This window comes from Peromyscus californicus, unplaced genomic scaffold (assembly GCF_007827085.1).
Source record: "Peromyscus californicus insignis strain IS unplaced genomic scaffold, ASM782708v3 Scaffold_4__1_contigs__length_199733344, whole genome shotgun sequence".
Classification (NCBI taxonomy): domain Eukaryota; kingdom Metazoa; phylum Chordata; class Mammalia; order Rodentia; family Cricetidae; genus Peromyscus; species Peromyscus californicus.
The window spans coordinates 7,683,116-7,701,869 of record NW_026294562.1 but is presented as its reverse complement, the minus strand read 5'-3'; the positions used below and the strand labels follow the sequence as shown (position 1 = coordinate 7,701,869).

General features: G+C 49.8%; 1 protein-coding gene across 2 annotated transcripts; it reads left to right on the top strand.

The window, feature by feature from the left end:
- Positions 1-3,125: 3,125 nt before the first annotated feature.
- On the top strand, positions 3,126-6,943 carry Adra2a (adrenoceptor alpha 2A). 2 transcript variants are annotated; one of them, XM_052712797.1, is made up of 2 exons: positions 3,126-3,698; positions 3,828-6,943. In XM_052712797.1, the coding sequence occupies exon 2, from the start codon at positions 4,135-4,137 to the stop codon at positions 5,530-5,532; it is 1,398 nt and encodes a 465-aa protein (XP_052568757.1). In that variant the 5' UTR covers positions 3,126-3,698; positions 3,828-4,134; the 3' UTR covers positions 5,533-6,943. The 2 variants fall into 2 exon arrangements, with proteins under 2 accessions (XP_052568757.1, XP_052568756.1); XM_052712796.1 differs by having other exon boundaries at positions 3,126-3,735.
- The last annotated feature ends 11,811 nt before the right edge of the window (positions 6,944-18,754 follow it).

The window sequence follows — 18,754 nt, the reverse complement described above, 5'->3', positions numbered from 1 at the left end:
GAACCCAAGGCCTTATGCAAACTAGATATCCTCACTCCCAGAAATGTGATTTGTAAGCATCCCTCTTCAGGGATGCTGTAGGAATAAAAGATGAGTCCACTGTGTGTGTGTGTGTGTGTGTGTGTGTGTGTGTGTGTGTGTGTGTGTGTGTATTATTCAAGTTAACACTGATACCCAGGAGAGGAGGGAGTCTCATCTCTTCATGCTCTCTCTCAGAGCATGAGAACTGTTCAGTCTCCATGGAGTGTGCCCATGCTATGCCAGAACAGCGAGCATAGGATTCGAGTGAGTCACACACTGTGCCCCACATGTGCCCTACTGTAGTAGTCACAACTGGAGGAGATCTCCCAGGACAGAAGGGCACTTGTAACTTCCCAACACCTTTCCTTCCTTGTGACAGGGTCACACTCATTATGTAACAGAGGATGACCTTTGGCTTGTGACCATCATGCTCCCATCTCCCAAGTGCTGGGGTGCAGGAATGCACCACCCCACTCAGTTTATGCAGTGGTATTGAGTATGGAACCCAAGGCTTCATACACGCTAGTTAAGGACTCCACCCTGAGCAACATCCATGGCTCAACATTCTCTGGATGAGCCTTTGCCAGTGTCCTGAGGGCAGAGCCTCAGTTGGTGGAGTGGTGGTGGAAAAATTCTCGGGCTTACATTCAGGAAACAGTCCAATAAATGGCTGGCAATGTACTTAGCCTTTCTGACCTTTATTTTCCCCATTTATATAAGCAAATGATCAGACAAAATAATATACAGCTTATAAACTGCTTAGTGTTTTGCCTGGCCTGGGCCAGTGCTAAGAAGTGGTATTTTGGTATTTTTTTTTTTTACTAATATTTATAGACATTCATGGGTATGTCCAAGGATGGATCTCCCTCAGGCCACCAATGACAACTCCCACTGTGTGATCCGCCTCAGTTCCTTTGGGGTCTGTGATACCACTCTAGAAGTCTGCATGTCGGAGATCCAGACGGCGGTTCTCATCCTGAGCTCATTCTTTGAGGCTTTCATTGGCTTTACAAAAATCTTCACATAATGGGGACACTTCCTGCTGACCACTTTCAGTCACATTTCCAAATGAACACACTGGCAATGTCCTGCTCCTGCCAAGAGACTCAGAGCAGAGACTTAGGAGAAGACAGGGGACAAGAGTCTCAACAGAGAGGCCATAGTCAGCCTCCTTGGTGTTCTGGAGAGTCTAAGGAAGTCTTGGTACAAAGACAGGAGCAGAGGCTCTCTACCTGCGGAAAGATTGGGGAGTAAAGGTGCTGAATTCAGAGGAGACATCCGAGAAGTACTTAGTAGCATCCTCAAATACCCTGTTGCTAGACAGAGATGAAAAGATCAGCTGGAGTTGGAACTGAGGGTCAAGGTCATTCATTCAGTCCGCAGTCCTCAGCCAGACCTGAGCCTGCACCTTGATGTCCGGGGGGGCGGGGGTGGGGGGTGGGGGTGGGGGTTCCTCTCAGAGCCTGGAACCTGGGCTTGAATGACAGCATACGGCATTTGATTTAGTGATCTCTGAAGTATACGACAGCTGTTTCTTTAGGTCTTATGTCCACTCTGTTGACATTTCCTGCTCTCCTGGACTTCCCGATCTGCCTGCTGCTCATCTGGAGTGCAGATGGCACAGTGAATCTGGTGCTACTGATATCCAGCATGCTTGGAAACCTTGATCAATTCCCGCGCTCCTACCGTTCTTACCAGAGAGAGCATTCGAATAGCCGTTCTTCTTGGCTAGCACCCTGCCCCCACTGAAAGATGTTGTGCAGGTGGTGTGTGTGTGTGTGTGTGTGTGTGTGTGTGTGTGTGTGTAGTGTGTGTGTGTGTGTGTGTGTGTGTGTGTGTGTTGGGGGTGGAAGGGGAAGGCACATGTAAGTGGGGTGGAGTTTAAGTTAAATTTTTTTCTCTTAATTTTAATTGTACAAATGTGAGGTGCTGCATGTTAATTCGGTATTCTGCACAGCATGTAATGACCAAACCAGGGAAGTTAACATTTCTATTTCCATAAACAGAAGAAACCTTTTTGATTAACACATAATAATTGTGTACATTTGTGGACTGCAGTGTGATACTTTAATACATGCACACAAAATGTACTGATTAAAACAGTGTGATTAAGGCTTACGTCTACTTATGATGTTGTGGCGCTCCTCTTTTCTAGTTCTTCATAAAATATCTGTGCCTCAACAAATACTTAACGGTTCTCAGCAGTTTAAGGCAAGCAGAGAGGAGGGCGCAGGACTCCCTCACATTTGTAGAAGGTTCGAGCCTCACTCTCGTCGGAGGTAGACACATACAACCCGAAGATTTCTGCAACATGACACAGTGCAGTTTAAAATTTGGATTTTTTTTTTCTTTTTTCCCTTGAGCTTAGATCCAGAATTGCCCCAAGACAGGAGAAGATGTAGGAAAGGACTAGAGACTGGAGCCTGGAGCCTCAAGTCGCTTCCCAGCCGTGACGTTCAGCGGCCAGCAGGTGTCAGTGCTCTCTCGTTCTGTCTCGGCTCAGGGCCTACGGCTCCAGGACCCTTCCCCACTGCCGTTCAAGGGGGCGCGGTACAGACCACAAGCCGCGAGCGTCCGGCAGACAGCTCTATGGCTGCAAGGATACGTGGCCTTCTCCTTCTCAATAATGAATAACTCGGGCCTGATCTGCTCACGCGTGGGTGCTGTCCATTCCGCTCCAGCGGTTCCATAGGAACCTGCACATGCTTATCTCCAGGATCCCTTTCATCCCGGCCACCAGGAGCACCTGCGCTTGGCCTGGGGCGGGGCTGCTTCGCCAGCGACACCCTATGCAACGCTGCGTCTCCTAATTCGGGTCCCAGCACCCTGACACCCTTTCCTGCTAGAACCCAGCTAGATCGGTGCCTTCCTGGGTGCTACTATCTCCTGGCCCGCCCGGAGCTGCACGGCCAACTCCCAGCAGGGGCCGCTCCCCACTCCTTAGGCTCTCTCTTAAAGCCCCTCGTTCACAGTACCCGCCTTTCCAAAAGGCTGGTCCAGCCTGCGAGGCAGCGTTCTCTGGGGTCCGACGCTAGTGCAGGCTCTAGACCTAAGGAGGGGAGGCGCGAAGGGCGGAGGAGGGTCGGCTTCCCACGTGGGGGCTGACGCTAGCTGCTCGGCAACGCCGGCTTCATCCTGGGGCTATAAAACCAGTTCACCGTAGCGCGGCGGAGCAGCAGCGGCTCCCGCTTCTGTGCAGACGCCCAGCAGCCGGTGCACGCCGCCCAGCCGCCCCAGCGCCTTCAGCCCAGAGTCCTGCTAAAACTCAAAAGGTCTTCGGACCCCCACCGGGTCTGCTGCGCTCAGCGCCCACCCAGCTCACCGTTAACAGCCACCCTTGCCTCGGCCGCGGCTCCTGGAGAGCGGCTCGCTCACCTAGCTTGGCTCTGAGGACAGGGAGTGGGGGGCGCCTTCATGCGGCCCCCACACCCTTCACCCCACCGCCGCCGCCGCCCCCGAGCTCTGTGCGCTGCGTCCCAGCCCCAGCAAGGCGTGCAACTTTGGAAGTCCCGTGGTTCTCCAAGAGAAGGCAGAGTCCGCGCCCTCGCTCGAGGTCCGGCCCAGCCCGCGCCATCGCGCCGGAGGGGCAGCGACAGAGTCGGAAATCGCTTCGAGGGTATAAGAAGACAGACCTAGGATCCTGAGCCCTCGCCAACACCCCTCGGCTGCCTCTTGGGGTAAGACTTCCTGCTTTGGCTCAGCTCAAGAGTCAAGGTATAGATGTCTATTTAAATATATTTGTATAATTTTCTGACATCTTTCCAAATCATCAGGCCACTGATGATTTCTTTTCTCTTTTCTTGAAGAATAAATCTCTAACCACCAGCTGGCCCTACTCTATCCTGCCGCGTAGAAATAAAACTTGGCTGTGTTTGGGGAGCTGGAAGAAAGAAGGCGCCCACCCGGAGCGTCGGAAGGACCAGCCGGTGCCAGTTCGCTGGCGCCAGTCCATGGACCACTAGAGGTCCCCCAGCTTGGGCCCGGGCTCCCTGCGGCCCTCTCCCTATGTGAGGCGCGGCGGGACGATCCGCGTGCCGGAGGAAGAGGAGGACCCACGGACGCGGGGCCGGAAGACAGCTGGCAGCAGGCCCAGGAGAACCGGCGCCCGCGTTCATGTTCCGCCAGGAGCAGCCGCTGGCCGAGGGCAGCTTTGCGCCCATGGGCTCCCTGCAGCCGGACGCCGGCAACAGCAGCTGGAATGGGACGGAGGCGCCCGGGGGCGGCACCCGGGCCACCCCTTACTCCCTGCAGGTGACACTGACCCTGGTGTGCTTGGCTGGCCTGCTCATGCTGTTCACAGTGTTTGGCAACGTGCTGGTTATTATTGCGGTGTTCACCAGTCGTGCGCTCAAAGCGCCCCAAAACCTCTTCCTGGTGTCCCTGGCCTCAGCGGACATCCTGGTGGCCACTCTGGTCATTCCGTTTTCTTTGGCCAACGAGGTTATGGGCTACTGGTACTTTGGTAAGGTGTGGTGCGAGATCTACTTGGCGCTCGACGTGCTCTTCTGCACGTCGTCCATAGTGCACCTGTGCGCCATCAGCCTGGACCGCTACTGGTCCATCACGCAGGCCATCGAGTACAACCTGAAGCGCACGCCGCGCCGCATCAAGGCCATCATCGTCACCGTGTGGGTCATCTCGGCCGTCATCTCCTTCCCGCCACTGATCTCCATAGAGAAGAAGGGCGCTGGCGGCGGGCAGCAGCCGGCCGAGCCGAGCTGCAAGATCAACGACCAGAAGTGGTATGTCATCTCGTCGTCCATCGGTTCCTTCTTCGCGCCTTGCCTCATCATGATCCTGGTCTATGTGCGCATCTACCAGATCGCCAAGCGTCGCACCCGCGTGCCGCCTAGCCGCCGGGGTCCGGATGCCTGTTCCGCGCCGCCTGGGGGCGCCGATCGCAGGCCCAACGGCCTGGGCCCGGAACGCGGCGCGGGCCCGGGGGGCACCGAGGCCGAGCCTCTCCCCACCCAGCTTAACGGCGCCCCGGGGGAGCCCGCGCCGGCTGGGCCGCGCGATGGGGATGCGCTGGACCTAGAGGAGAGTTCGTCGTCCGAGCACGCCGAGCGGCCCCCGGGGCCCCGTAGACCCGAGCGCGGTCCCCGGGCCAAGGGCAAGACCCGGGCGAGCCAGGTGAAGCCCGGGGACAGTCTGCCGCGGCGCGGGCCGGGGGCTGCGGGGCCCGGGGCTTCGGGGTCGGGGCCCGGAGAGGAGCGCGGTGGGGGCGCCAAAGCGTCACGCTGGCGCGGGCGGCAGAACCGCGAGAAGCGCTTCACGTTCGTGCTGGCCGTGGTCATCGGCGTGTTCGTGGTGTGTTGGTTCCCGTTCTTTTTCACCTACACACTCATAGCGGTCGGCTGCCCGGTGCCATACCAGCTCTTCAACTTCTTCTTCTGGTTCGGCTACTGCAACAGCTCGCTGAACCCGGTCATCTACACCATCTTCAACCACGACTTCCGCCGCGCCTTCAAGAAGATCCTCTGCCGCGGGGACAGAAAGCGCATCGTGTGAGCGAGTGGGATGTGCCCAGCTTACAGACGCTTGTCCGATGCAGGCCCCGGGCTTCGAGGGGGCGCGTCTACTCAGGCAGCCCCAGCACTCTGAAACCCAGGACCTACCTGCTCTATGTGTTATCATCTAACTCGGAGGGAGCCCCTTGGTCTCTGAGGGCACCTTTTGTTACATGTGTAAAGTTCTGGTTGAGAGGGACACACGCGCCTTTTGGTGGCTGTTATGGTTGCTCCCCACCCATAGCCATTTTCCTGGTGGGCTACCCTGATCAGTATTGTTTCCTAATACTATTCTCATCCTCCTCCCTAGTCTGACTTTTCCCAAACTCTTCAGAGCAAGTGCAGTGCTAGAGAGGGCATGGCTGCCAAAGGGTTAATGAACCAAGATTCCTAGCCCTGGCTAATTACCACTATCCCTTCTTTAAAAAAAAAAAACAAAACAAAAAAACCGATTCAGGGCAGCCCTGCCCTCCCAACCCCCACTGTAAATATACATTATTTTTGATAGCGTACTTTGAAGTCCTCAATGTTGGCCTTGGTGTGATGTTGGAATCATGGCCGTGGAGATGCTCTCCAGTTAGAGACTCAGAGGCAGTGGCTGTACCTGATCCAGACCAAGCTCCTTTGCAATGCAAGCCCTTTCCTAGTGTTATTATGTGGCTCTCAGTGCTTTTCACCAGTAACTGGTGACTGTCCCTTGGACACGGACCTGCTTTGAGATTTTCTGACAGGGAAAGGGTTTCTGTTCATTTTTCCCCCTGTGCCTAACAGCATAATTGCCTTTTCCTATGTAAATATTACAGCGATGGACAAAGACAGAAGGAAATGAACCTTCTGCCTTGCATCAGCCCTGTGTATAAAGCCATTATCCTCTGGGGCACCACTTGCTCCAGTAACTCACTTTAAAACTGACCTTGTGGTTCCCACTCCTCTGGGGCCAAGGCTTGAAGAAGAACATGTATATTTCTATCTTGTCTGTGTGCTGCCCCTCCCCCAGAAAATGCTGACTAAGGGGAATCTTTTAGCTGCTGATTTTAGCTACACAGGAGTGGAAATTATGTGGAAGAAACAAACCTGATACAATTTGCGCAAGGTAAACAATAGGAAGACAAATGGGCTGCCACACTGTACAGGGCCAGCCCCAAGAGCTCTTCCGTCTCAAAGTGCTCCCTTCCCCTGGCTTTTCTGGCTGCGATCATGTCACTAACAATTGCCAAAGTGGGAGTGGGGTAGGGCAGGAACTTCATGTTTACAGCAGGGTTTCTACTTACTTTAGGTCGACAGGGAAGGCCTGTGCTCTGACTTCACGGAAAAAAAAAAACCTAAATGTCAGCACTTGTTGCTTATGACAGTGGATTTTTAAAAAATAAAGTTTACAGATCAAATGTGAAATAAACATGGATTAAGTGGTCCTCTTGTCTGAGTTTTCAAGTCTTTGAACTCTGGCCTTATCCGTAACACACACACATTGTAAATTATCTTCAAACCTCTGGGCAGTGACAAACTACCATTCATGTGTCCTTCCATGCCAGCCACTGTGTGCCTATTCTGGCCATTGCCTTCTTTAATCTTTTTTAGAACACTGTGAGATAAGACCTATTGTTATTCCCATTTTACAGGTAAAGAAATTGAGTGCAGAGGGCAACTGGCTTACTCGGGGTCGACAGACGTGTAAGTTCATTATATTCCATTTCATCTGGTTGAAAAGTCTGTGTTCTTAACCCCAGACTTTCCAGAGTTGTGGTGCTGACATTCCTCTGAATGTAAGTGCATTGCACACATAGTGTAGGTATCCCAAGTGTGCAGTATGTACATATCCTAAAGTGTCTATATGTCCCAAAGTGTGTGCATTCCTCAAAGCATGTATCTATCCCAAAGTGCAATATGTGTATACAAAGTCTGGAATACACTTGAAAATGCGCATCATAGAGTAAAATGTGCTAATAGACAATGTGGTTAGCTACTCCATAGCTTGGTATCAGCACATAATATATTAGTTGGTGGCTTCCATTCTCTAGCCAGAAGCATGCATCCTTGTTGTATGTCTCTCATGTCAACATCTGCCCCTTTGCTTCTGAGTGTTCAAGACCTTCACAATGATGGTTAAAGTGCTTGAGTGCCTGAAGGGTCTTAGAGATCTGGTGATCCCACCCTACACCACAGCTAAGGAGGCAGCCTAGGGGAAGTAGCTTGCTTAGGCTCCCACACATGTAGATGGTGGAGGCCTGGCCTCAGGCTGCCCTGAGTTAGGGAGCTGCTGAGCCCTATGCATGACTGTGAGGAAAGTCTCCTGCTATAGCTGGTTGGAGAGACCTTAGTGAGGAGCTGGCTTTGAGGGACAAATACAAATGACAGGATGTGATCTTGACGGGAGAGAAAATTTTGTACAGCCACCTGTAGCTTGTGTGCAGACCAGCTCTGCATGCTCCAGAAGTGGGTCCCAAGTGCCTTCGGACAGGCTTGCAGCATCATGCCTACCGTGAAGGGGTATGCACAGAGATGGGCAGTGGATGGCCTTGAGAGGAGACCCAGAACAGAGGAGCCTGGGAGAGGAAGGCAAAGGGATTTTAGAGGCGGTCCTGTAGTCATCTGGGTTCTCCAAGCCTGAAGACTGGAGGAAAGGCAGGCACTTGACTCCAGTAACCCTTGTTCACGGGCTTCACAGATCATCCCCAGGCCCGTGACACCAAGGCTGGCTCCCTGGTCGGGTTCTGAGGCCTGCTCTCACCCTACCTTACCCAGACTCCAATCCCTCTATTCTAGGGCACCCATTGCCCTAAAGGCAAACAGTGCTAGACAATAGGCCAGTTTGGCAGGCCTCCAGGACCAGAGCTGTGTGACCCAGGCATAGAGGCAGATAGACATGTAGCTCACCCTTGGCTTTATTCTGCTCTGCTTGCTGAGAAGGCATTTGCCTTGCCTGTATCCCGGGAGGCCAACTGCTGCCTAGAGCGAAAAGTGAAGGCAGTGGTGTGTATGGAGGGTCTGGTACTGTGGCATCTCCTGTTCAATACATTAGCAGAGAAGCCTTAGAAATGGGTTTAGCCTAGAAAATGAGACACGAGGGCTGGAGCCCACGGTGGACTATTGGGCTTCTGAATTCACAGTAGGACTTGCTGTTCATTTAAAGGGCTCAAGCAGCAGTTTGTGAAGGTGCATGTGGGAGCGAGTGGGGGTGATGAATGGATCTTACCATCAGGAGCAAAAGATGGGAGATGATCCAGCATCCCTGGTCCCTAGTCCCTGGTTCTCCTCTGGGCCAAGAGAGATGGTGCTACTTCATACAGTTTTCTTGGGCTGTAAAACTGCTGGGTCTGGCTGGATTCCTTGCTGTGAGGACAATGGGTTTGGGGGGAGGGTAGGAGCCTCATTTTTGTTTGGATAGTTGAGCAGCTGCCTCCCACAAGGCTTTGTTCAAGAGCTCAGGTGAGATGGCAATAACATGGTTCAGGCTTTCCCTTCTTCATGACTCAATTCAATCAGAGTTTGAGAGCCCAGCTGTGGCCTGAGCCCCTTCAGCCTCCACACTGCCTAACCAGAGATCCTGAGAGCTGCCTGGTTAAGCATCACCCCAGGCTTACTCCCGTCTTGCCCTGGACTCTCTGTTGGTTGCCACCTATCTCTATCACAGAGTCTGTTTGGTTGTAGGGTGTGAAAGGCTGCTGAGAAGTCCCAAACACTGGCTCTCTGCCTGCTCTGCATCTAGCACCATGCTGTGCGCTGCAGGACCTTCTCCTTTCCTGCATGCACTGTGCAGTCATCCTTTCTTTGTCCTTGTAGGAGCTAGCAGGGAGTCTTCACCACCCTCTGTGAGCTTTAGAGTTGCACAAGAAGACAAGATGTGCCTGTGTGGAGAAGGCCATAGAACAGTGGCAGCGTGGCAGAAGGAGTAATGGGCACATAGGAAGGAGAAGTTCAAAGGGGAGATGGGGGTGGGGCTCTGAGATTTGGCTGAGGTCAGAACAGGGCAATTGGCTTTAGTTCTAGCAGATGAGCTGTCAGGCCATGGACCCCCAGGCCCAGCCAAGACCTTTGCTTTGATTTCAACAGCCTGTTCGTGGGGGTGGCAAGGCCAGCTCCTGTCCCTACTCAAGATATCTGTTAAAAGGGTTGTCTTCCTTGCCGGGCAGTGGTGGTGCACGCCTTTAATCCCAGCACTCGGGAGGCAGAACCAGGCGGATCTCTGTGAGTTCAAGGCCAGCCTGGGCTACCAAGTGAGTCCCAGGAAAGGCGCAAAGCTACACAGAGAAACCCTGTCTCGAAAAACCAAAAAAAAAAAAAAAAAAAAAAAAAAAAAGGGTTGTCTTCCTTATCCAGGACCCCAGGACCCTGTTCTCTCCAGAACTAGAGCTCACTGCCAGTGTGCCCTCAGTACACCTTGGGCTTTGACAATCTCCAAGTGGGTCCAAAAGTCTGTCTTGCGAAGAAACACCATCTTCTACACAGAGTCCTATAATGGGAGCCAGGCCACACTACTGCACAGAGTCACAAACATCAGAGTTTAGTTGGGAAATAACATCTATCCCTTCAAAGGACAGAAATCCTGGGGTTTGGAGTTCGATACAGAAAAAGGATCAGGGCCTGTTGGAAAGAAAGTAGATGCGCTATCAGGAAGCTGGGTTTCTAGTCCTAATTTTGCTGTTAACTACTATGTGACTGACCTTGAGCCCATCTCTCTGAAGGATTTGCGAAAGGAAACTCATTGATTGGTTTAGTGTTATTTGGACATGTGTTCTGTAGAGCTAATTAAATCTATCTCTGGTCTACCCATGTATCTATGCATTTATCTCTTATCTATCAAACATACATCATAAGGCCATCAACCTTAGATCTCTCCTCCACCTGTGACCACTTGTCACCTGCTATCTATTCATCTATTATTATTTATGTAGTGCCTTTCAAAAATAATTTTTTGATTATAATTAAATCATTCCCCTCTTCCCTTTCTTCCCTCCAAACACTTCCATGTACCACCCCTCCTTGTTTTTTGTTTGTTTCAAATTCATGGCCTCTTTTTCATCAGTTGTTGTTGTGGGGTGTGTGTGTGTGTATGTGTGTGTGTGTGTGTGTGTGTGTATGAGTGTGTGTGTGTGTGTGTGTATGAGTGTGTGTGTGTGTGTGTGTGTGTGTATGCCTAAATATACACATAGAATACGTTCAGTCCGTATAATGTAATTTTGACAGGTCCCTTTAGTTGCTGTGTTTCACAAATTGTAGTGAATCGTGTTTGCAGGGACACTTGTCTCAGGGATCTCTGGGGGCTTTTTTGCTGATCCATTTTAAGACAATAGAAAATACTAAATCTGTTTTCTCTTGTCCATGTCGGGTGAAGCACGTGTAGGGATGGGTCTTGTGCTTCCTGAGGGCAGGTATTTCCTGGAGCACTGTACTTCATAAGGGCTGGGCTTGTGCTGTTGTTGGCAGGTGTGGGCTAAGCTTGCCTGGACACGTGTGCACATGTGCGACTACAGGAATGTATGGGTGTATGCACTTGTATGGTGCGTCTGTGTGTGCATGTGCTTTCTGTGTGTATGGATACACAGGATCATCTGGCTCATCTGGGCTGGAAGATCTAGAATATTGAAGGCGGACACGCATGTGTCAGAGGAGGAAGTTGCAAAGAAAGATCAAGGGGAGTGTGAAATTGGCTCACAGATTCTAACTGCAAGGAGCCCCTCCTCAAGCTTAGAGCAGGCTCTCTGTAGTCAGAGAGTTGCCCTTGACCAGGGTAACAGTACAGAGCTAGATCAGCAATGATGGATGTAACTGTCTTGGACAGACCAACACTAGTTCCCAGCGCCGTTTTCTTCAGCATCCACACTCTCCTGCCTCAAGGAATTCTAGGGAAAGAGGGAGGCCAGGCTGGTGAAGCTGTTAGTGCTCTTTCCAGCTTGGTCAAAGCTAGAAATGTAGGACCTCTTCACAATTTGGATCTGAATAGAAAAGATGGCACACTTAGAAGGGATAAATGAGGGAGACTGAAGAATTGTTCACAAGGTACAGGCAGGGCTGAGAGATGCCTCGAAGGGATAGTACGGGTCGGGGGCGTTCAGCATCCTTAGGCCCAAGGGAGAGAGCTGCTGATCAAACTCCCACAGCTGATGCTGCAAGGAAGGCGTTGGCAGATGCCCTTGATGGGAGGCCTTAGCCAGGCTGCCTTTGGGCAGGAAGAGAAGCAGAGAATCTCCACCCTTGCCTCTTTTACTCCTGCACCTGGATCTGCTGGTAGCAGTCCTCACTGCAGACTCAGAGAGTACAGAAAGCTCTCAGGGTCAGCCTGCCGTGGCTCAGCTCAGGTGGGCCACTGCAGAGGCAAGGGCAGAGCATTTCATACCAGACCTGAGGCCAGGATGAGGCAGCACGATTGCTCTTTGGGAGATGAGCTGGGGTGAGGCATCTGCCTAACTCCTGCGCTTTGTCCATGGGCCAGTCACTGGCATCACTGGGCAGTTAGCTGTAGAGAAAATAACACAGACCTTGCCTTCTCCTTTGTGGATGGGAGAGACTGTTTCCATACTGTCATGAGCATGGCTTACTGTGTGTGTGTATGTGTGTCCACACAGACACACAGATAGATAGGTGTGCACACACGCGTACCCACACATCATCCTCTTACTCTTCTTTCTGCAGTTTGGGGAGCCCCAGAGAATCACAGCCATACTTCTCTGGGCCTTTACTGCTTTGCCTATGTCTGAGTGTGAGCTTCTGAGCATGAGTTTCAGAGGTCAAGAAGCAGCCACTAAGTTGCTTAGAAAAGATGCCATTAAGGCTGAGGTCTGGGTGCAGGGAAGTAGGGACTGGCCCAAGCCAATGTCATCACATAGCCCTGGATACATAGGGAATTCTGTTGCTCACTTCTCATCTCTGGGCGCTCCTCAACTGTTGTCTTAGCACACTCCCTGGACACACTTTTTTTTATACTCTGGTCCTAGTGTAGGCATGGAGACACTGAAGTGAGCAAATGACGGATTCACTTCTTCCTTCCTCCTTCCATCTAAGGGTTATGTTTCAAAGCTGTGGTGACACTGGTAGAGTTGGGGGCAGAGTAGTGAACAAGGAGATCAGAACCACTGCTTTTGTGAGGGAGACTGATACAAAATGGTACCAGAGGAGTGACAGATGAGAGACAAAGACTCCCATCACAGAGGAAAAGGATGCTGGGGAAGTATACAGCGAGCTGAGAACTGAGGGGCAGAATGGGGTGAGTCAGATAAGGAGATGGGGAGGGGGAGCTGGATGGGAGCAACCAAATGAAGTCTCCCCTGGGGGGATGGTGTGGTGTTGAGTGAACAGAGATGGGGACATGGCAGACCAGGCAGCTGTTGGTGGAAGATTTTTGTCCTGGAGGCAATGGGAGCTGTTCAGGTCTTTTTAAATGAGAGAGGGCAATGATTGAATTGTTTGGAACAATCATTGTGGCCACTGGGTGGAAACTGATGAGGAGTGTGTGTCAGTCACCCGAGCTAGAGATGGTTTCACTAGGGGCTGATGTGATGACACTCGGGGAAGCTTGGGGTCCCTCCTCTTGAAAAGGTCACCCTGCAGTGCCCATCTCTGCAGACTTAGAGCTGTCCCTCTTGCACCAGGGTACTCACTTCTGTGAACAGCCAATTTTCAGGGCAGTTCCTGGTCTCAGAGATCCCTGTTTGTGGCTAAACGCAAAAATTCCATTGGAGAATTACCAGTTGGCCTTGGTGATGTAGAAACTGGTCATGGAGCTGGTCTTCCCTCCTTCCTTCCTATTCCTAACTTCCGCAGCCTCGTCTACTTTCAGGCAGTGGTGGGGGTGGGGGTGAGGTGGAATGGGGGTGGTATGTGGGTGGGATATTCAGAGGAGAACCCCAGAGCACACACACTGCATGGCCATGATTGGCTGAAAGGGCAAAAGTATTTGCGGAGTGTCACCACCCAGGGTTCCTCTGAAAAGCCTCACCTCTGGGTCTCATCCTCTTTACTGAAGTGCCAGCACGTCGAGATTCCTCAGAATTGTCATTTGTTTCCAAAGACTTTAGGGAATCGGTGGCACACTCTAATTCCTTTGCCTGGAACCAGGCAGCTCACTGCTCCGGGACAAGCCTTTCCCGTGGCTTTCTATGCTTGCTTCTCTGCCTGCATCCTCTCCATTCTCTTCGGAGACCTTTCCCAGGAGCCTACAGAGAGGTGCCCAGGCTTGAGAAGATATGTGGTCTAGTTTCGTTTCTATTTCCATGACCCAAATTCCCACAAAAATCAACCTGGGCTGGGGGGGAAGACTTCATTTGGATTATGATTCCAGGTTATAGTTCATCATCGAGGGAAGTCATAGCAGTTAAAGTTAGGGACTCAAGGCAGTTAGTCACATAACACCCACAGTCAAGAGTAGAGAGAAACAAACATATCCTTGCTGTTGGCTTACTCAGCTAGCTTTTTTCATTCTTAAATAGTTCACCATCCCCTGCCTAGGGAACAGTGATGCCCACAATGGGCTGGGTCAAGTAACCATCAAGATGATCCCTCACAGATGTGCTCACAGGCCAATCTGATCCAGGCAATTCCTCTTTGAGAGTCTCCCAGGTGACTCTAGGCTGTGTTAGTTTAACAAAAAAACCTGAACAGCTCACTGGCATTTCTGAGGTGGCCATTTTAAAGCTAAGCTTCAGGATCAGAAAGACCTGATGAAATCTTTGTCCTGCCATGCAGCTTTGGTTTTCGTTTTGAACAGGTGGCCCCTGTTTCCTCAGGTGTAAGTTGGACAAGAAATCACTGGTGTTCGAGGCTTAGGCTGTGTGTGACATCGGGCACATCAGTGTGTGCTTGTGTTGCTGGCCTTTTCCTTTCCAGTTTGGGAGCTGGGAGGCCTTTTCTTAGGAAGACGTTCTAGGCAGAATGGGCTGGACTGGCAGGTTTGTGTGGCACCCTCATCAGCCTTCGGAGTCTGGGCTTTAGGGGAATTCACACCAGGGATTTGAGCTCTTGGGCTCTCTCTCTTGCAGCCTGCTGAAGACCTTGTGCAACCCAGTAGAGTGAGAGGTTGGACTGGATGAGCTTCAAGACCTGCACGAGACCCATGTCGGCTAGTGGGTTTCTAATAAAACACCCTTAAAACTAGGCTCCTGGAATAGGTGAGTGCTTTCATGGCTCTGTGGCCCTAGGCTGGTTTTACTGTCTCCTGGGTGTGATGTAATAACTTCTGTCTCTGTAGGGCTCTGCTTGCTTTGCCTGAAGCATCTCAAATGCTCTTCCTCTGCTCCCTTAAACATGTGTAGGGCTGCCTGGAGAGGGGATTCTGTGAAAGACAGAGATACTCAAGAGTCCTGGGTGGATGTCTCTACCTCGTTCCCACCCATCCTCCACCAGTCAGGCCCCATGGTCCCCAGGAGTTGTGAGGGAAACGCTCCAGAGCCACGCTCTACTGAGTGTCTTTCCCAGGCTCCCTGCCCAGCCCGTCCAGGTGTATGTTCTGAGAAGAAATGTAAAATAAAGGGAAGTAAAGGGAACTCATAATGAGTTTCTTGACTGCTCTATGCCTTAATGAATCATCTGTAAAATGGCGTGTGTGCATGTACACATAACGATGCATCATCGGGAGTTCACGGCAGTTTCTGCTGTAAAGTAGCTCCCAATAGCATCAGTGATAATCTGCTAGCTTCCATTCTGACTTCCCAGGGTGAAGAGACCTAGTCCCTGCCTTGTCATTGATGGAGAGGATACACACACTGCTGGGGTAACACATTGTGAGTGTGTGTAAGAATAGATGGAGAGAAACCAAAAACAGTGAAGTCTTGCCAAAATGGAGCTTTAACGCTGCAGCATTTAAAGAGTGGACCATTTTACGTATTTAAAGAGAAGTCAAATCCGCTTGGAAAAATTACAGATTATGTTGATATTTATAGAATATTTCTTTTTACTGCATATGTGTATGTGTGTTTGCATGTATGTGAGTTCATGTGCATGTGGAGGCCATCCATCAATGTCTACTACCTTCCCCAAATGCTCTTTATTGACTGAATCTCCCTGAACTCTAACTCACTGAGTTCCACTTAGACTGCCAGCCAGAGGGACTTGGGGTTTCCTTGTCAATGCCTCAGTGCTGGGATTGCAGGTGCCCATTTCTACCCAGCATTTACGGGGGGGGGGACTGGGGATCTGAACTTTGTTCCTCGCACTAGAGTGACAAGTGCTGTATCCACTGAGCTGCCTCTCCAGTCCCTTGTTTTTCCAAAGAGAAGACTCTTGGTTAATACTAGTGGAATGTAGTCACATAGAGACATCAGCAACAACAACAACATAACAATAGAAGCTGTTGATGATTATCTTCAGAGTGAGAGTTTTTAGGTAATGCTTTTTTGTTGTTCAAATGTTTATTCTTTTAGCTGACTCACAGTCATGTTTTAACATTTCCTGCATTCAATTAGCAGATTTATTTAAGAGACAATGATGGCATATGAGTACAGGAGCTATGACCAAGCATAGATTTCTGAAACAGGGTAAACAAAATTGTTAAAAACCTATGAGTATAGCAGAATATCATTAGGGATAATTTCACTGACTTTTTTAATTTTAATTTTTTTTTGTGCCATTCTTGCTTGGTTCTATCCTAGGTCTCTGAGCTATTCAGCCTTTGGGTCCTGGCCCTCCAGGTAGTGACAGAGGTGGGCTCACTCTCATGGTACTGATCTCAAGCTGGACCCATCATTGGTGGGCCACTCCCAGGATTTCTGCACCACTTTTAGCCCAGCACATCTTGTAGGCAAGGCAAATTATAGGTCAGAGGTTATGTGGCTGGGTTGGTGTCCCAATCCCTCCACTGGAAGTCGTGCCTGGTTATAAGAAATGGTTGGTTCGGGCTCTGTATCCCCCGTTGCTGGGAGTCTTAGCTAGGGTCACCCTCATAGATTGCTGGGAGTTTCTATTGTACTAGGTTTCTAGCTCATCCCAGAGATGCCCCTGATTCCAGTTGTCTCTTCCAGTACTCTTTCCCTCCATCCTCCCCCAACCTGATCCTTCCTGTTCCCATTCCTTCCCATTCAAGCCCTTCCCCCCCATCCACCCACGATGTCTATTCTATTTCCCCTTCACAATGAGATTCACACATCCCCCTTTGAGCCCTTCTTGTTACTTAGCTTCTCTAGGTCTGTGGATTGTAGCGTGGTTATCCTTTACTTTATGGCTAATGTCCACTTATAAGTGAGTAAATACCATATTTGTCTTTCTAGGTCTGGGTTACCTCACTCAGGATGATCTTTTTTGGTTCTGTCCATTTGTCAGAGAATTTCCTGATGTCATTGTTTTAAACAACTGGGTAATACTCCATTGTGTAAATGTACATTTTCTTTATTCATTCTGCAGTTGAGGGGGTATGTAGGTTGTTTTCAGTTTCTGACTATTACAAAAAAAGCTGCTATAAACATAGTTGAAAGTGTTCATAATGATATTCTGCTATACTCATAGGTTGGTGCCTAGCCCAATTGTTACCACAGATGTTTCACCAAGCAACTGATGGAAATAGATGCAGAGATCAACAGCTAAACATTAGGTGGAGTTTGGGGAATCCTGTGAAAGGGTGGGGGAGGATTGCAGGAGCCAGAGTGGTCAAGGGCACCACAAGAAAACACTCAGAATCAACTAACCTGGGCTTATAGGTGCTCACAGAGATTGAACCGACAACCAGGGAGCCTGCATGAGACTGACCTAGGCCCTCTGCACATATGCTACAATTGTGGGGCTCCTAACAGTGGGAGCAGGGGCTGTCTCTGTCTCTGTTGCCTGCTTTGGGGACCCTTTCCTCCCACCAGGTTGCCCTGTCCAGCCTTAATAGGAGAGGAGGTACCTAGTCTCACTGCAACTTGATATGCTGTGACTGGCTGATACACGTGGGAGGCCTGCCCTTTCCTGAAGAGAAACAGGAGGAGGAGTGGATGGGGGCAGGAAAGGGGAGGTGGGAAAGGGATTAGGATGAGAGGAGGGAGAGGGAAACTGTAGTTGGGATGTAAATAAATAAATAAAATAAAAAGAAAAAAATGTTAAAACCTCAGTAAGTAAAAGGCAGAGTTTTCAATACATGACTTTAGATATTTCTGGATCCATAACCATTTCCCATAAAACATAAACAAAATAAAAACTCACATGTACAACAAAAATTTGATCTTATTTAGAAATTAGCAATGCTCATGAGTACGCACTCTATGATTTCATTCTGCAATTAGAAACTAACAAATTAAGGCAAAGCTTGCAGTGCAGTGGTCGAGGGGCTGCTCATGTGCCTGATGCCCCAGGTTCCAACCCCAGTCCTCAGGGAGAAAAAGGGCAAAAGGAAAGAAAGTATCAGCTGTTACTCCTGCCACTGACTCCACAGGCTGAAGTCCACAGGCGATCCGAACGCTTTAACCTTTCTAACCATCATAAAATTATTCAGACCATTAAAAAAATCTCATTAATTAATTACAAAGTATAGAGAAACCTACTACATATTAAAAAAAAAGGCCTGTAAAACATTATAAAATCCATTTGTGGGCAAGTTTTACTCTGAAATTTTTTCTTGCATACATCTAGATATTTTCCTGGAATAACTGTGCATCACCTTTGTGACAAAAGTGACATTTTCTTTAGGTCAAAGAGGACACAAAGTGTTTCCAGTCTGGAGAAGAGACAAACGAATGAGCACTGTTGTTTTAAAGAACCGAGCGCTGCTGTGAGGAGAGAAGGTGAACATGAGAATTAAAAGGACTCACAACCGAGAATGAAGCCACCCAAAGGGAACAGATACAGTGGGAAATGACGAGGTAAGAAGCACAGTCAAGAAAGATCTCATATCCTGCACATTTGTGATGGGCCAGTTACGATGAGGGGATTCGATGTCCTTGCTGAGGGCTGACACATGAGGACGTGAGTGCATTTTCATCTGGCCAACACAACAGTGTCCTAGCAATAAAAGAAATAAGTCAGAGAACAATTGTGAGGTTTGACAGAGCAGTAATTAAAAAAAAAGGAAATCATAAAGTTACAGTGCAAAAGAGGAATCATAAAGTCCAGTGCTTGGAAGGTTGTGGCAGTACAGGATGGCCACCGCTGATGTCTGTCTGCTTTCCAGTGCCAATATTCTGAATGACACCCTGAAAATATGTGTGTTCACACATAAACTGATAGGATATATACAATGGGCCCAGAAAGAAATGTGGCAATGAATAAAAAGGGCTATGCTGCCTGTATTGTTTATTTTCATTACTATGCTCCTAAAAAATACT

What these genes read in the sequence shown, in the direction of transcription:
- Adra2a (XM_052712797.1), top strand. Translation starts at nt 4,135, where the DNA reads ATGTTCCGCCAGGAGCAGCCGCTGGCCGAGGGCAGCTTTGCGCCCATG.